This window comes from Leptodactylus fuscus, chromosome 10, assembly GCF_031893055.1.
Source record: "Leptodactylus fuscus isolate aLepFus1 chromosome 10, aLepFus1.hap2, whole genome shotgun sequence".
NCBI lineage: Eukaryota > Metazoa > Chordata > Amphibia > Anura > Leptodactylidae > Leptodactylus > Leptodactylus fuscus.
The window spans coordinates 30,961,854-30,981,352 of NC_134274.1; the positions used below are offsets into that span (position 1 = coordinate 30,961,854).

General features: G+C 41.4%; 1 protein-coding gene across 4 annotated transcripts in view; it reads right to left on the reverse strand.

Annotated features, from left to right (window-relative positions):
• The window catches only part of PRKG1 (protein kinase cGMP-dependent 1), a 726,550-nt gene that overhangs the window by 115,723 nt on the left and 591,328 nt on the right, over window positions 1-19,499 (reverse strand). For all 4 annotated transcript variants that reach the window (XM_075257507.1, XM_075257506.1, XM_075257505.1 and 1 more), the window contains exons 5-6: window positions 15,919-15,982; window positions 727-804 (exon numbers count right to left, since the gene is read on the reverse strand). In XM_075257507.1, coding sequence (XP_075113608.1) covers window positions 727-804; window positions 15,919-15,982 — 142 coding nt within the window. The remainder of the gene's footprint in view (window positions 1-726; window positions 805-15,918; window positions 15,983-19,499) is intronic.

Here is a 19,499-nt window from a genome sequence, read left to right on the forward strand (position 1 = left end):
GATTGCACTGTATGGAGAACCCTTCGCTATTTATATTACACAGTATCTGTTTTATAGCAGACATAACATTAGTACAGTCTGTAATAATATTGCACGGTCACTATAAAACAGATCCTGCATGAAGTAAATAGTGAACATTAATTGTTTAAAAGTACTAAATGCAGAGACCTTTACCTTTCAGTGCAAAGTTGTTTGTATTATTGAAAGCTCTTTGACACTCCATTTACACCATTTGTCTTTTGCGAGTCCGTAACTATCCGCAATTGTGGATCTGCACAGTATTATCCTGTACCTGTATTACTATGCTGCTGTAACATGCTGAAATTTCCCCAATGTGGGACTATTAAAGGATTATCTTATCTTATCTTATTAAGGTTAAATTGCCATGTTGGCACTTTGCGATAATTTAGTGGGTTTTGGATTGTAGTTTGGGCACTTTGCCTCTAAAAGGTTCACCATCACTGCTCTAGACCATCAGTCATCTCTACAAACTTGCTTTTTTTTTTTTTTTTTTTTTTTTTACAGTAGACGCTTCTATTGAACTGTATCTTACCTTGTCTGAAATAAAGTCCATTTGCCCAAATGTCATGCTAGCAGCATTAATTAAATGTAATAAACTGAAACCATAAAGCGCCTGGAGGAAATATTTGATTGGCGTTGCATTCCCTAAGTACGTTATTATGATTTCAGATGGAGCGTAGGCTTCAAGAAGTAAAGGGAGCTTACCTTTCCTTTGCTGATGATGAAGAAAGTGTCCCCTCGAGCACCCTGTCTGATAATGTACTCTCCACATTCATAGTGAGTCTACAAAAAATAGAGCAGAAAGGATTATGTTATTATCATTTGCCTTGTAGTCAGGCCGCTCGACACAGTATACCTCAGGGACGCATTACAGCTGAAACTTGCATGTGTCAAGGAATCCACTGATCCACAAATACAATAGGCTTATGGTGAGTAAACTGCCATACAAGTGTCTACAATATAGATTTTAATAGCCGCAAGCCTCTCTGCATTCTGTCTACATTTATCATGAATTTTCCCAAATTCCATTGCTACTCAAGCACAAAGCCGACCGTTTAACCCATATTTGTGATTGGAAAGAACGAGAAGCTGTGCGTCTGTCATACTGGGATCGGTCCCAAGTATTATCCGTATTTATGATATGATCAACAGAAGATGATACTTAATGATACGTCTAGGGAGAACATTTTTCTGCTATTAATTTGCAGCGTATTTGTCTTTGCAAAGTGCTTTCTAGAGTAGTCACAGACCACTGTGATAAATTCTAGTGCACACCAGGTCTGGCTGAGAAACAAATCAGCCGTGGTGAGGATAGATCAATTGGCGTCGCCTGTTTGGACAGAATGTAATTGGTATAGCATATGCAAGTCAAGCAAGCCAGTGAAGAAGGGGTTAAGGAACAGTAAAGTCTGGGCATACTTCTCATCTAATGGGATTTTGCAGGTTATTAATTGATGACCTATCCTAAGGATCATCGACTGGAGATTAGTGGGTGTTCGACACCAGGAACTCCTGGAGATCAGCTGTTTGAAGGGGCCACAGAGTGGCCTCTTCACTGAAAACCAAAGACAGTTCAATAAGTTCCTATTCAGTATCACAACTCAGCCCATTCATTAGAATGGAACCGAACAGCAAAGAGACCATGTGATTGATGTGCATGACATCGCATAGCCTGTGATGTCAGAAGTGGCACTCAAAGAGTACAACTACCACTACAAATGCCTAATCCGTGGGGGTCCCAAGCATTGCACTGCCACTTATTTTCAATTAAAGTCTAGAAAACCCCTTTACGTTACATATCCAGATTCTACATTATTAAAGAGAATCTAAAAAGAGACTCAAACTGATCAATCTAGAGGCAATATGAAATCTTCCCTAGTCAAAAACAACTGCATTCTACGCTGACATTTTGTAGCATTTGGGTAAAGGGAGAAACCTGTCAATCAAACTGAGCTAGGTAGGGAGAAGTCAGCAGTGGAAGGAAATCCTACCCAATCACACACTCATGGACTTTCCGAAGGAAATCTTTAGTAACACTGAACAAACAGTTAAATTTACACCCACTCAATGGAATCCCAAAGTGCCAGGCAGTGTAAAGGAAAATAGCTTAGGCCTGGTTCACATCTGCCGTTTCTGCTTGGGCACCCCCCTAGTGGAAACCTATACGCATAAAAAAGCGGTTACCCAAGGAAACTCACTGACCCCATAGACTATAACGGGGTTAGTGTGGTTTCCACATGAAACATGCCAAGAGAAAAGTCCTGCAAACTGAGTGGAAACCCCATGGACCCCATTAGAGTCTATCGGGTCCACGGGTTTCCTTAGGTAAGAAATTTTTTATACATTTGGGTTTCCGTTCGGGAGGTCCCCAAGAAGATTCCCCAAAAGGAAAACCAAACGCAGATATCAACTGGGCCTTACCATACACTGTATTCTCCCTCCCTCTTTGAGCTATTTCAACCACTCTACTATGCTGCAGAGTCACGTGACACATTTCCCATCAGCCTGCCATCTTCAAAAGTTTCATACTATTTCTGAGGATTCAATGAAAAGCCTAGGGCCTGGATTATTTCACTCTCCCCAATGAAATAAATATGTATGCCAGGCTACACTGAGCGCAAATGTTTATGGGCAAGTTTACATAATTGAATACAATTCACCTGCATATGACCTCGAGTATATAAAACATCAAGTATTCTCGGAACATACTTCACAGAACATAAAGCAAAGATAGTCATACAAACAAATAAAACAGGATATGACTACCCCTGCGAAAAACAGCCCCCCACCTCTTATTTGTATATTAATCCGATCATTTAGCAATAAGAAAACAATGGATATCCCCCTCCCCTGCCTTTCACACCTTGTTATACTCTCCGAGAACACCACGCGTTTCGCGCTGCTCTCATTACTATAAATATTTTTACTTTAGTCGCTTTTTCATTGTTAAAACAATTTCATGCACAATAGGAATTCAATGTAACAATACATTCTGTACTGCAAGAAACATTATTGCTATTAAATGAGAATTTTAAACGTGTCACATTGTAGCGGCTTTCCTTTAACAGCAATTTTCCCAAGGGCCTAAAGCAGCCACTCCATCAAATTGTACAATATTATTTTCTGTAACATGCATTGATTGCGCCGGCAAATCTGTTTGTTTTTTAATACTACTAAAAATGTAATAAAATCTATTAACCTTTTCTAGGCAGGGGGATAACACCCAGGGCCAGGAATGGCTACCTATAGCTATAATAGCGTTAAGAAAGTTGTGCATGTATAATGTGTTACCCAGGCTCTAATGATATCATGTTATGGTTATTGCCGCTATTGACTTAGTGTTGTTGGTGGATAGTATTGATCGGTTTGCTTTCTTTAGTAAAGCAATGGATATGGTGCTTAGTAACATTGCGAGAATAAATGGCGAGGTCTAATGTAATTTTTCGGAGTACAAATGGAGTAGAGTTTGGCATTGTAGCACTGAAGAATACATAGATACCTATACACAGTAGAAATGGAGCCATACTAAAGATTAAAATGAGTCAAGACAACTGGTGAACAGTTCCAGTTCCTCAAATTCTTGTTTGCTGCTACTCCTATGGAGAGGGGAGTCCTGCCTAGGTTCTTGCAATTCAACAGTCAAAGCAATCAAATTAGCTTGATCTAAGCTGACCATCATATCAACATTGGCTGGACCTTCCAATTTAAGGGATACTGTCTATGTATATGAGGGCCTCTTGATTCTCCTCCAGCACCATATGCAGCCATCTTTAAGGCTTTGTAGCACACAGAATTTCTGCCTCTATGATTCGGAATGTCTTCAGTGTTGGACACAGCAACAACATATGAATTGTTGATTTAGTGGAGTCTTTAATGTAACTGAATAGAAAACATTCTCAGGAATCAGTCTTCAGACATCTGGCCTGTAGAAGGGGAGCCTCCCTCTCCTTCACACAGAGTTTAATGATGAAAACAACAATACAGTCCTACATTGGTGACCAGATTTAAAAGGCAACTGTGGCTACCTTCACTGTTACCGCTCAACAACACCAACGATAACCACCTTCTGCTACTGTATATTGTCATCCTTAAACCCTACTGCTGTGTCTGGTCCTGCTTCCAGATAATTAAACTAGGCAACCTCCTGCTTGACTCACATTCCCTCAGCACTAACTAAATATTTGACCACATACACTGAACTATACACAGTATGTACCAGGGCCAGCGTCCTCACGCGGCTTACCCGAGCAAGTGCTGGGGCCCCTAGCTCCTGAGAGTGCCCACTCGGCTGTGGCATAATGGTAGGGGGTACGGAGCCCACGGCTCAGCATTCCTTCTGGGGCTCTTCTGGCTGGTGACTGTGGCCTGTGATGGAGCCCTAGCGGTAACATGGGGCTCGCCAATATAATGACGTCATCGCACCCCATGTGACCACTTAAGCTCAATCACAGGCCCCAGCAGAGTACACAGGAGAGGTGAGGTAAGATGAATACAAGTGTTTGTTATTTTTAATCACATACCTTTGGTCTCTGATTATTATTATTATTATCATCATCATCATCTGAGGTGACCGAACCCAACCCCCCCTTCCCCCGAGTATAAGAGTAGTCCCTGCTCAAGGAGGGGTGGCATATAATACTGTGTGGGGGCCACTGTGAGCATATAATACTGTGTGGGGGCCACTGTGAGCATATAATACTGTGTGGGGGGCACTGTGGGCATATAATACTGTGTGGAGGCCACTGTGGGGCATATAATACTGTGTGGGAGCCACTGTGGGGCATTTAATACTGTGTGGGGGCCACTGTGGAGTGTATAATACTGTGTGGGGCCACTGTAGAGTATACGTAGTAGACATAAATTGACATATTGAAATATACCATGTCTCCCACAACTAACATATGTAAGATGTTGTCCTCCTAAGTGTCAGCACATGGCAGTATGTTGTATGATTATATGATAGTCTACTTACACCACAAGTATAAACTTCGCCAATCTGACATAGAATTTATTTATCTGCAGGAGAAGACTAGGCCTAAGGGACCATAAGCAGATATTTGCTGAAGCACCCACTAATGATAGCAGCAGACTTCTGGACTGATATACCTGGGAAGCAACCGATCATTTGTACCAAGTGTCAAGTTGATGAGACAAGACCTACTAGAATTAATGTACCGCAAGCTACATAAAACTTGACATCCTAAGTGAACCAAGCACATTTCCTATCAACTATGCCCAATATCTGTTAAAAGATGTTCAGTAAACCGTGAAAAAGAAGATTTGACTGCTGGCTAAAAATAAAGTACTAGATTATGAGATGATACATTAAGTGGGTTTTGAGTAATAGCAATATTTCATATAGTAAACCTATAGCATAACTTATAAATTCCATAATTTAAATAACCACAAGATTATGGCCCCATAAAACAAAACTCACGAGTATAGCAGGAGAAAAACTGGTTTATGTCACTTTCGAGGAGTTTAGTATAACTGTGAAAACGTGAGTTATCTGTAGTGTAATCCATGATTATATGTTTATACTTAAAGGTATATTCTGATCCCTTTAAAGAATTCCTGTTATAGCCTTTTTGCAGCAGCGCAGTAAAGGAAGGTCAGTAAGCATGGAGTAGCAGTAATAGTTGTGGTGAAGGTGGACAAGGGTTCCATAAGAGATGGTGTCTGCAATATATATGATGGTGGTTGTAGTACTCCCCAAGACGGGGAGGATGGTGGTAAAACTGCCCTTGATGGCAAGTGCAAGATTAAAACTCCGAACATAGTGATATGGGAGCAACAACCCAAGGTTTTCACTTGTAGATCAGGCGAAAGAGCAAACTTCATCCATCCAAGGCACAAGTCTTTAGGAAACTTGCAGGGGATGTCTTCTCATTCAGTGGGTAAAAGAATAGAATCTAAGTTACACTGTGGAACTATATATCTTTAGGTTTGTATCCTCCTGCTCTATAACATGCTGCTTGCACATTATATTATATGTTTAACAGGGGACACTTCTTAGGGCCTTCTTCAACTCTGTGATTGCTTCAGCCATCTTTTTTCGGTTTGGCCTGCTGGGGGAGCAGTATATCAACCAGGGACAGAAATAGACTTGACAGGCTGATCAGAAGGGCCAGCTCTGTCCTGGGGAGCCCCTTGGACCCAGTACAGGTGGTGGGTGACAGAAGGATACTGTCTGTGGTGACCTCCATGCGGGAGAACAAATCCCACCCCATGTATGGGACCCTGATGGGACTTGGCAGCATTGTAAGTGACTGTCTGCTTTACCCCAAGTGTGAGAAGGAGCTATCGCAGGTCCTTCCTTCCAATCACGACCAGGCTGTATAATCTACATCAGTCCAAGCGAAGATCACTCCGCACAGAGAACTAATGATTATGACATCTTCCTTCTTTCTCTTCTGTTCCTTAGCTGCTATGGACTCCTAGTATATCTTCTCTTCTCAGCTTGTGTGTCTACGTCTGTAATATATTACTGTGTATTATCCTGTATCTGTATTACTATGCTGCTGTAACATACTGAAATTTCCCCACTGTGGGACTATTAAAGGATTATCTTATCTCTTATAATACACTCCCTTTAAGCCCCATGAATAATGGACTTGAATCAACGCTATTGAGCAACCAATACAAATAGATTGGAATCAGGTTCATTTGACATAACAGCCACTAATAAAGTTCCCATAAGTAAACTGGGCTGGATAAACTTACTGGCACACTGACTGCTCTTCCTACAGTACCACGGGAAACGCACGGAGCACAAATTGTAGACTCTTCAAGTTACAAAACAAGTAATAAAGATTGTTAATGGAGATAACCTAATCCTGCACAGAAAGTAGCAACATGATATTTTATCCTGTAGACTTGAGAAGCATTTCGGATCACTCCTCGCTGGGTTACAATTCCCCATCCTAAACTCTGCTCCCATTTTAATTTGCACATTTATAGTGTTTGGTTCCCATTAATTTTTGCAAAGACAAATCCCTTTACATGCAATAAACCGTCCATATGCTTTATCTGTGTTCTCAGCCCATTAACTTTAAATGGGAATATTTGACTCAAAGACGTGTTTATCGGTGCAGCAAGTAATTCAGGGTAAATCTGGATGATATATTCAGTAAGCAAAACAACAACAACATTACGTGAGGTTTATGGACAGTCACTGTCACTGTCTATTATGGCACTCTATTATGTTCTATTATGGCTGACTCTATTATGTTCCCTTGGAATATCCCTTGAATTCTGACCTATTTATCACCCTGGGTAACCAGGTTAACCCCTAATATCAGTAAGTCACACCAAAGGAAGCAACACACAATTGCTCTAGCAGAGCAACTCAATGGCGCAACTTTTTTTTTTTTTTGCCTCTACAGAATATTGGAATCAAATACCATCTTCGTTAAGATCCACAATCTAATGAGTATGTGTTTATATATGCAAACTTGAATTTGGATCCATACTAAGTACCATATGTATTAAGACCGGTGTATCATATACCAGTCCTTATAGAGGGTCCAATTGGTGCAAGGACCAAGAGATTTACGAAGAGGTTGGGGCCTCTTTATAAGTCCATTGGAAGTCCCGATGCCAGAATAGAAATTAGTCACAGAATGTGGTGGGCGAGACACAGATCATGGCACAAGAAAGTGCCTTGCGCCAAACTTAATGTCATCAATCTACGCCAGTTTTCCGAAATTGCCCCAATGTGCCTGCGATAACACTGAAATTGTACATGTGGTCAAGGGATTAAGGGATCAGTGATATAACAGCATAGTTATGAAGTACATTGGTAGTTCTCCTTTAAAATGTAGTTTCTACAATTCACATTATTCTTGTAGCTTCACATCCTACATTTGACCATACCATAAGACACTCGTCCTCTCCTAGGAATAAATTGTGCAGGACAGCGAGGTTTTGCTTAGCATATGTCAAACCCCTCTTTCCAATTTCCAGGATCTTACAGGCTGCTTTTCCTGAAGAACTGCACCTCGGGAAATGAAGTGAACTTCTTCAAGATAAAATTTGGAATTGAAGTCATGTAAATGAAGGCGCTTTTCAAGTCATTCCACCTGAGCAGCACAGCAGGTAGAATTATCTCCGTACTTGAAGGCAAAATTATGAGTATTATATAAAAGTGCTTTCCCTCCCCGAGAGAAGATACCAGAGGAGGGATGTGGAGAAATATAACAGAGGTCAATTTCAGAGTACTGCTTGCCAAAATTTATGCTGCTAGCTTACAGGCATTTCTAAACTGAGTACCCCGCATTACATATGGATGTGATCATAAACAGTGTCCATAGCAAGAACACAAATAATACCTGGCGCGGTAACTGGTGAGATTTACAGAACACAAACCTCATCCTAATGCTTCTGCTTTTATTAGAGGAATGACACGTTACAAATTGTGTAAAATTTAACTACATAATTCTATTGGAACACTCGACAAACTGAATGTTCTTTGACCACCTCACAGCTATTATATCAGTATTTAACCAATTTTTAGCTAAAAAATTATGTTATTTTAATATACAGTTTTTCAACCCGAAACTGCAACATCATAAAGTTCAAAAATCGGAACAATCAGTGCACAATGTCTCCAGTTTGTTGGTGTCAATTATCGCCACAAACCGAGAAGGACAGAATCCTTGAGACCCTGGTTTATCACTCTGGAAGATCTCTACATGCCATGGCCAAGATATTATCATGCAGGATGTCGCAATGGCGGCATGACAGATATCCATTGGGGATTGACAATGAACTGGAATGACAACAAAAGGTGCGTAGAGGGAAACCTCTGCATGGATAGACGAATTGGACAAATCACGCATAGTGATCCATTTTGTACTGTAAGTGAAAATGGCCATCACATCCAAAGCTTAGGTGGGCCAGCAGTGTTGACGAAAAGCATCAGAAGAAGACTGCACAACATTGGGCTACAAGCGAGACATCCAGTTACAGGTGCCCCATTTATCTTATACCACAGCTCTCTAAGGCAGTCATGTTGCACAGCAATGGAGGCTGGAATAGAGGTCTATCTTCTTCAGCAATAAGTCCTGCTTTTGTCTTGCATTCACTGATAGATGGAGAATGGTCTACTGACCATGTGGGCAATACAATAAAGAGGCCTTCACAAGGGAACATCCCACTGCCTATTACCAGGAGTGTGGTGTCAGGTGGCAGATAGCGCTGCTCTATGTGTAGTGGCAGAACTGAGTCACTGCAGCATAACTCCAATTTAAGTGAATGGGTGCTGATCTACAGGAGAATGTATATTTACCAATATTTAGTGGTTTTCTGGTGACAATCCGTTTCCCCATTTCCGAAAACGGAACGTCACTTCTACTCGCCCCTCCATCCAGTCCATCACACTTACCTCTCTTGCTTCCAGGCTTCTTCCTTCGGGACGGCTCCTCCCTGTTTTCTGACTCCCAGTGTGTGCTATAGACCCTGCACTGCTCTGTGCTCTGCAATCCATCTCTACAGTGCAGGCATTGGAGCAGCATCAGAGACCTGCGCAGTAGAGGTGGATCGTCAGCTGCAGAGTACAGAGCAGTGCTGGGACTATTGCGCACGCTGGCAGAATCAGAAAAGAGTGAAAGCCCATCCTGAAGACTGGAAGGAAGATAGGCAAGTATGAGGATGTGGGGGGTGGACTGAATTAGTTGTGAAGAGCTAGTAGTGGGAATGCTAGCTAGAGAGAAAGGGAGGTGGAGTATGGGAGGGAGGGAGACGGGGGGGGGGGGAGTAAGGTGAGAGGGAGTTAGTGTGGAAGTTACATAGTAGGAAGCTGAACCCTGTAAACAAGTGCAGAAAATACCAGGAGCTCCCAGAGATAGACAGAAATCGCCCAAAACAATGCAAAAGGTATTTGGGTGCATTTATTAACCCATTAATAGCACTGACCTTTCTTTAAAAAAAAAAAAAAATGCCTGGAAAATCCCTTTAAATGAATCTGAATTTCCTGCCGCATTTAATGGCAACCAACTACTGGAACAGGTCTACTTTCCTATAAGCCAAAAGTCTGCAAAAATCAATTTCTCTGTTTGGCAAAGCATACGGCAGACTCACAGTTATAAAGACGGAAGTTTGGCACTGAAATAAAGGGCGTTTTACTTTTGTACCAGGCCTTCTTTCCAAAAATGGGTATGCATTTAAAAATACCAATCCAATTCCCAGTATTCAGTGGTCATACTTTATACTGCTGGAATAAAATTGTATAAAAATTCAGGGTTTTGCTGAAACATCAGGAAACTTTGCTTATTCCCATAGAAGCTTGACGTGATCGCCTGCGCTTGCTTCAAATTACATCTTAGCGGTTGATGACTTGGGCCGCGCTTATTGCGAGCAGTGACTTAAGGGCAGTCAATTTCTGTTTAAACAACCATAAGATATTTTTTGTTTTGGAAAACTGTACATGATTTATATTGGATATTAGGCATATACAGAAAAAAGGTCTTTCTAGGCTGGAAGCAAGAACATAATATAAAAGACCGCTCTCGGCAGACAGAAAACAATTCTACTTCAATAGTTTCTTTTCTTTTTTAGTCAACCGCAGATGTGATCCATGACATTTCTTAAAAGACAATGCAGCAAATTTTAAAATAACTTATAGCAGAAATTTCTCCAAGGGCTTCCTGGCAATATTGAGAATTTTATAGTACACCGTAGTCAATTCTCTAGGAATTATTCATGCCTGTCATGATTGTCTTATTATTTTAAATTATTGTCCATATTGCTGCAGAATAGTTTGACATTTTGCATGTGAGATATATATAGATGGGGTAACACTTTACAATTACATCTGTCACATTGTAACTGAGTTCTTAGGAATATACCTGTCTGCCTACTCATGGGAGTTTTTGCCTTCCTTTGGATCAACACAGTAGTATTGTAGAATAGACATGATGGACCTGCATAATTTTTAACAGTATTAACTATGTAACTTGCCATAAAATGGGATATCCAGGATTTATGGTTTTAAGGTCTATCCAGTCTACCCATACTATACACAACACTGGGCATAACACCAACCAACGGGTCATGGGATCAACCAACGGGATATGGAACCAACTAGGCATGGGACCAACCAACCAACTGAGCACAGGGCCAACTGTTCTGGCCCTGTGTTGTATACAATGGCAGAAGCTTCTTTGCACATCTGATCGGTGTGGGTGCTGGATGTTGGCCAACTACCAATCAGATATTTATACCTTATCCTAAGTGTACATTATAAAATTGTAAATCCTGGAAAACCCCTTTAACTATTTAGTAAATTCAAAGCACCAATGTTCCCTATAAGGCATTGATATTGGTTTGGGACACATTTTGGCCCTGATGGTCATTTCCCCTCCTGCTCAAGCTTTGATTCTCCTGCATGGAGAGACAACCATATAAGTCTCAATCTTCTGTAAAACCTCTATTAATATTCATTTACACCACTGGTAATGTGTATGCATACAGAGATGTTGTCAATGTCAGCGTTTGACTGTACCCTAGCCCCCTAAGCCATGGAATACTTTCTAAATGCTATATTGAATCCTTTTCATCAGAGCTATATATCAGTCTGCTCAGCTATTATTGCTCTATAACAGGGGTGCCCAATAAGTCGATCGCGATCTACCGGTCGATCGCAATGGACGTATGGGTTGATCGCGGACAGTGTCTACGGACACTGGCAGGCGGGGCTGCCACAGCCCCAGCCTGCCAGTGTCCAGAGATAACTCTCAGCTTGCGCTGTGAACAAGCAGACACCGGGGATCCCTGGGCGGCCACAGAACGCCGCTGTCTCCTGCTCTCACGCTCCGCCCAGACCCGCCCACATGCCCGGTCACACCCACAGACACACCCCACCCACAGGCCCGCCCCGGCCCCACCCACAAGAAGTGGGTAGTAGATCTTTGGACTTGGTCATGTTATAAAGTAGCTCACATGAAAAAGTGTGAGCACTCCTGCTCTATAACATGCTGCATGCATTTAGGACTGTATTTTCATCGTGACAAGTCGCCTTTAAAATCTACAACCATACGGTAAAAAAATACCTCAAAATAATACTGCCATACAGCACTTATGTTACACGCCATTGAGTGCTAAAATAATGAAATGTGAATCTATCACTATGTAAATTGAGATTTCAATTCCAGTAAGTAAACAACATTATGTCTTCCATTCTAAAGGCCATAGCCATGAGTAGATCATTACAATAATTTATTGCTAGATCTCTACAAGGCACACTAGTTTTGCTTTTCATAAACCCTATCATTATCAGCATCCTGTAATTACGGGAGCAGATATCTGTACAGATGCACGAGCCCCGGCCTTTGCACGCCGCCGCCAAGTGTCAATGACAATCCTAGACTCTTCCCAAAGGTGTGGATAAATCGCGATGACATTTCCGAGATGACAGCAGCGCTCTGCTTGTATGTGTACACGCGCCCTGGAGAGTTACAGCTCTTTAGTCTTATGAAAATAAATAGGACTTTTCCAATAAATCCTCATCTACATAGTAAAATATATTATTGAGTGGAAGCGTTATTATATGATAGTAAATGTTGTGCAGCTTTCATCATGGAAGGAGAAAAATCAATAGAACGTTAAAACTCCTAATAGAAAGTATAGAATAACAATACAAAAGTCATAAAAAGGGTTATAGGTACATAAAGTAAATTACCAGATATTACTTTGGCTTTTAAAGGGATGATCTACTTACAAAGTCAACTTCATTGTTTCCATGAATGAAAAATAAAACTTTATGACTATAGCTCCCATGCAAAATTATACCAAGTGATTCAAAAAGCATGGTGCAAAAGCAAAGGATTGGAAGAAGACAAATTCCCCAACGGGTTGTTCTTCAGCCAGGCGGCTACCTTCAATAGCCACAATGTTAGAATTTGGGACTCATGTCATACGCCTTTATTGGGCCCATGAGGGACTCACTCAAAGTAAGTTTGTTATGTTTAATGAGCAGGCACAAAGTCTACAGTCCTTGGCCATGTCTCTGACCACTCTTACCTGAATATGTTATAGGACTTATGCCAAGGATATAGGAAGATCTGCTAAACGTAGTCCATCAGCAAGATGGCACAACCTCCACATCTCCATTTGGATATTCACAGATAACTGAACAAAACTCTATTACAACATAGGATCAGCTAAACAACTAGACTCCATGATTGTCAGACCTAATACTCTGTGGCTTCCTTCCAAGGGGCTACAATAAGGAATCAGTGTATCAGCCCCATAACCACAGGATCTGAACGACTTGAGACGATGCATCACTGAAACAGTAGAGTCCATATCTTAGCTGGCATGGCTCTGGTCAGAACTGGACTACCGCCTAGACATCTGCCATGTCAACAATGGAAATCACACCAAACATTTGCGTATAGATAAAGTGTATAGATAAAATTTAGATTGGCGCTATGTTCTCAAATAATGTTCTGAATACTGAGGCCATAATTTTGCACAATTCTTTTTCTATCACCTTGTATTTATACTTGACAGCACAAGTATATGTGTCCCTCTTGTACATAAATATGCGTCCTTCAGAAATTGTTTTTAGATATACCTGAAGAAGAAGCCGAGAGCTTTGAAACGTTGTAATCTACTATCATAATTAGTTAGCCATTAAAAAAGGTATCAACTACTGAAGACTCAAGTTTTTTTTGCTTTTTTATTTCCTACCCACTGGCTAACACGGTACAAAGACAAACATTTTCCATCAGTACAATAAGAAAGTCTCTTTAAATGAAATTCCTTCTCACAATAGAAAACTCTTTCCACCGTGTTTCATTCCAAGAACATATCAATTTGTACTTACAAAGTGAACCCATACATCGGTCATTTACTTTTGGAAAGTTTATTTTATCGATAAAATAAAAGCAGCCGCGTCACGCACCACGTCTGTCTATTTTGGGCAAAGCAAATTGTTCCTTTTATTTGCCGCAGTCTGCAATGCTTCATAAACAGTCTCTGCTAGATAATGCTTTGGAATGTCTGCACTTGCCATCAAATGGAATACTTTAAGGAGCAGAAAAGACGACAAGCTGAGTAAAGTACTGAGTTTATTGACAAAATCGACTGAGCAGCTGCAAATGCGTGACGGGAAAGACACAAACAGGACATTATCAAGTCAATAGGATCAGCCATTCTGTGGATCATATAAAGAATAGATGAGGGGAAAACACTACTGTCCAGAAATGATTAAATGTAGTAGTGCAGACGCTGGGAATTCCGCTGTTTCCTCTGGTGCACGTATGAATGGAGCCTTGGAGATCACCATCCCAAAGAAGGGAATGAAGAGGTGGCCATGCATGTGCACCCCTACTCCATTGCCATGGAACACATAGGGAACTTTCAAGTCCCCACTCTTGTGATTGTTGGAGGTCCGAGCAGTTGGAATCCCAGAGTTAAGACAATTATGTTATTAATGAGAAAACACCTTTAAATTGCTTGTCAGGGATTCAAAATAAAAAGCATTTGTTATTTTTACTCACCTCCCCTGGGTCTCCACTGAAAAACCAGAGACCCCAGCGTATAATAGTGTTTTGCGTTTCGGGTCAAACCAAAACCTTTGCAAAATTTTGGTTCAATCTGGTTCTATCCGAATTGGTTTACTCATCCCTAGCTGTAATAGTGGTTCAACCCCTTTAACCCTTTCCTAACATCCAAGGTGGCAGCTGCCCAGCGCTAATGCCCACGAACAGAATTCACTCTGATGGCCGGCATTGCAGGACAGGACAGTCCTCACCACATGCACAAATGCACTTTTTCTGCAAATTCACCAGATTCTGAATTTTTTGACACGCTTCCCAGTACATTATACAGAATAATAAATGGAAGCAGCATGAAGAACATGAATGTGTCCCGCAAATATTAAAGGGGTTGCACCATTACAAGGATCCTATGTATACTGCTTGTTAAAGTGGATGTAAGACTTTTCCTAAATACATTGCTTCAGTAAAACTGCTTTGTTTGTCCACTATATCACTTTATTCATTTCTTTGTTGACACATCCCTTGACTTATCTGGTCAAAAGTCAAGTGATGTATCTGCCTGCTCTCAGGGGGGAGGGAGGAGGGGCTAAGTGCACGGGAGCGAGCCTGGAAGGGGGGGTAGTTTATACTTTGGGGGAATGAGCCGCTAATACAGACCCGGCATCTGCTGTAATAGAGAGGCGGATGCCGGGGAGTGTTAGACGCCGTCACGGGTGCCTGCAACATCGCTGTGCTCCTGCCCTGCATGAAGCCAGCAGTGGCAGGAGTGATGCTGCTATTCCGTTCTTCCGCCCCCCCCTCCGGAATAGCAGCATCGCTCCTGCCGCTGCTGGCTTCATGCAGGGCAGGAGCATAGCGATGTTGCAGGCACCCGTGTCAGCGTCTAACACTCCCCGGCATCCGCCTCTCCATTACAGCGGATGCCGGGTCTGTATTGCATTGTGCAGGCTGGAGAACTGACTGGTCTCACCATCTATGAGCGTGTACGCAGGGCCAGCGGCATCTCGCCGCTGGCTTTGCATATGTAACCCCGCCCACCAATGACACAACGAAGCAGGAAGAAAGAAGAATTTACAGCAGCGAAGACTAGTGAGTATGCGACGTGGGAATACCCCTTTAAGCCCTTATATGGCTCTGGTATTGAGTTTGAAAGGCAGGGAGTCAAAAACAAAATCACAAACATTACCGGCGGGGACGGGTTAACACATCTGACACCATAGAATTGCTAATGTACTGTCTAGCTCTCATGGAAACCAATAGAAATTGTTAAGTAATTCCCTAAAGATAACAAACTGTACAAAATACGTTGCGAGATCTGTACAGTAGATCAGAGGTTATGGTAACATGGTTTACCAAAAATAGTGATACGATAAAGGTTAAACATTTTTCTTACCTCTTCAAGTACATCGGCAAGTTTACTAAGTATTTCTTCAGGAAGGCTCTGGAATGTTGGTACGCTGAAAAATAAAGGGAATAAATGTTTCAGAATTTTAGAATATCCTCGAAAATATCTGTAAAGCTGTAATAAAACTGCATAAAGTTTATCAGAGACTTTCTGCTTTGGAGAAATCAACAATGTAATTTCTAGAAGCTCATCTGTGCAGTTTTGCTCCCGTCCCTTAATCTCTCAAAGTAATTTGAGCTATCTTGAGTTATATCTATTCTTAATGTCAAGCCTGATAAGCTAGAGGGCTTTTCTGATAAACAAAGCCAATAAACTCCATCTAGCTTGTCAAAGATTCTCTTAAGTCCCTTGGACACCGGGACACATTATTAAAGAAAACGGCATCGGCAAACAGGAGTATGAAAGTATACAGCACAACTTCATGCATCAAACTAATTCTATTACTGACAACTAACTAGGAGATCAGCTTTCTTATTTCAGATGTTTAGACACAAATGGGTTATTGTGGGCGGCCAAGAAAATCCTCAGCTGTAATACACCATGTAAGGGTATTCGGAACTTCTAACATATTCTTATAAGACTCAATACCAAAAACTTGTAAATTATTAGAAAAATAATTGTTCTTGATATAAATAGTCCCCAATATTAAAGTATTAGCACCATTTTTTTTTTTAAAGTCAACATTGGTATAGAATATAAGAAGTAAAACTCTCTTTATCATTTCCTACAGCTTTGATGTAGAAAATTTCTTGGCCCCTGGTGGTTTAAAACAACGTGTCCCACACACTAAGGTCACCGTTGTAGCCATTCATTGCATGCAACAGTTACATGTTGTATTAGCACATCATCGATGGAGCAAGAACAACAGAGACTAGCCGTGCAACGGGTGAGTATTACTTCTTTTGTTAAAGTATACAGTTGTAATGTAAGGGAATTGCTAGAGGAGCAATTCGCCAGTAGCTGCTGGTGAACCCTGGGGAGACGGGCATGACAAGACAGTGAGCCCTAAGCTCAACTCCCCCTGTCCCTTCCTGCTTGCCTATACTGTTCAAAGCAAGAGGTGACAATTGGTCAACAAGCCCTTCCTAGGTATATGTGTTGACAAGATAAGACAAACAACAACAAAGGGAGGTCAGCTGGCCAAGGATTCGGTAACAGTCAAGCAAAGCAGTACAGAAACGAGATCCAAGAGAATAGTCAAAGGTAAAGCCAGAGGTCAGCAATAAGAACACAGTTAACAAAACAGCAAGAGTGTAAGTGAGCCAAGAATAAATAGGGAGGAAGAACCAGCCCCAGACTTGATAGGAAGATAGGTTGTCAATCACACAGGCAAGGCAAACATTAACTGCTAGGGTAAGTTCACGGAGGCCGCCTCAGGTTCCGATCCAAAAACCGGATAGCTGTGACAAAGCCGGTGCACTGCATCGGCATCCGGCCACGCACTCCACTCTGGATTAGGCCCAATGAATGGGCCTAGTCCAGAGGAGGGTGTGTCTTCAGGCCAAATCGCGAGGCGACTCAGCCTGAAGAATGAGCATTTCGCTGATTTCAATGGGAGCCATCTTTTTGGTCAGGATTTTGAGGCGGATACGCCCTCAAAATCCTGACCAAAAACTCTGTGTGAACTTACCCTTAGAGGGGCCAAGGGAAACCTAAGTGAAGATGGGTGTGGTGGAAAATAAATGACCAAGGTAAGGGAATAGGACAGTGTTCAGGCAATACAAGAAGAACCCAAAAGAATAAATCATAGCCGGACATGTCTCTAGTGCTGCAGCATGCAGCCGGAGGATGGCGCCAAAGCCCGGACAGGTGAAGATTTTAGATGTAAGCTGTTAAAAAAAAAAAAAATTGTGTTCTGTAATGTATGCATGTATACCATATATACCAAATATTCTGTATCTACTGACTCCATTAGTTACTTTACAGCTAGGTTCACATCTGCGTTGGAGACTCTACCGCAGAATCCACCAAAAATCGTCAAAGAGAAAGTCCTGAATGGACTGGTTTCAGTATACAAATGACGGAAACTCAATGGATACCCGATAGACCCCATTATAGTCTAGGGTAACTGCTATTTTAGTGAATGGGCTCTCCATTATTCGGGCTCCCCAAATATGTGTTCTCTAGTGTAAACCTAGCATTACCTGCATTCTATGTCTGTTTTTCTTTGAGAAGACCAACCCCTATAAAAGACCATTTTTCTATTGAAATTTGGGTCGGTTGAAAGAAGTATAAAGAGCCCCATTATTAAAAAAACAGTGAAAATCAAGGTTGATGGCTTCTATAGGCAGTTCTTATAGGCTCAGATATTTCACATGGAATTGTTCATAGCAAGGTCAAGTTTACATAACAGTAGCAAGATAAAAGCATCATGATTGATAAGAGAACAAGTCTATCTGGCAATTACCAATTTCTATTTAATAATTAATACCACATTTGGCTGCCATAGGGACAAACTGGGCACTCACAAGCTTTGTGTATTGTAAAAAAAAAAAAAAAAAAAAAGGCAAGTTTTTTTTTTAATATGAGCAGGTGGATCATGTGAGTCAGTGAATTATTGAACGGGTGAACAAATCCAAACAGGTTGACTCATTGCAACTCCATTTCTCCAAGTTATTTTTTGGTGGAATAACGAATTATATGTGGGCACGGATATCATCATGAATGTGTATTAAAGATGAATGAATCATCGATGTAAGATGTATGCAAAATATATATGAGAGATGTTACCATTATATAACCTCTATTCTACAAGTTTAGAAAAATAACAACTTATTACATATTTGCTATTCATATTTTGTGGGTTTTTTATGCCTCCATCTTCTCCTGACTGCCTCTTCGCCGCATCATCGGCCGCATCTTCATCTGAAAGCATGTACAACATACTGAGCATGTATGTCGGCCATTTTCCTGTGGCCTCTTATACAAGTGCCTGTTCAGCCACAGGAAATTGGCCGATGGACATGCGCAGTCGGCGCTTTCGGATGAAGATGCGGCCGATAACGCAGTGAAGAGGCGGTTGGGAGAAGAAGGAGGAGACGTCGCTGGAGAGTTTTCAGAAAGCACAGGGGACGGCCCCTGTGCTGTCTGAAAACTCATTTACATATGGAAGAATGAGAAATTTCTCAGGAACGGCGGTGCGGATCAGAAAAAGAAAGGTAAGAGAAGAATAGCCTTTCTTAAGTCTATTCTGAGGTGTTCTTCGTTAAAAAAGGGATTCTAATTAGTATTGAGCGAATAGTATTTGAATCCTAGATTTGAATACCTCCGCTCCCATAGGAGTGAATGGGAGCGGTCAATCGCGAAGGGGTTAAGCACCGGCCGCCGGCGCCTGCAGCACGCTGGCTGCTCCCATTTAGTCCTATGGAGTGAGGTATTTGAAACTAGAGTTTTGAATACTATTCGCTCATCTCTAATTCTAATGACGGAATCCCTTTAAATTGACTTGTAGTAGGAAAATTATTGTAAGACTAGTTTAATCCATACCTGGCACAGTATGAAGATACTGCTCTGTATACTGGACGTATAGGGAATACACTGCATTACATACTATCATCTCGGTAGGATCT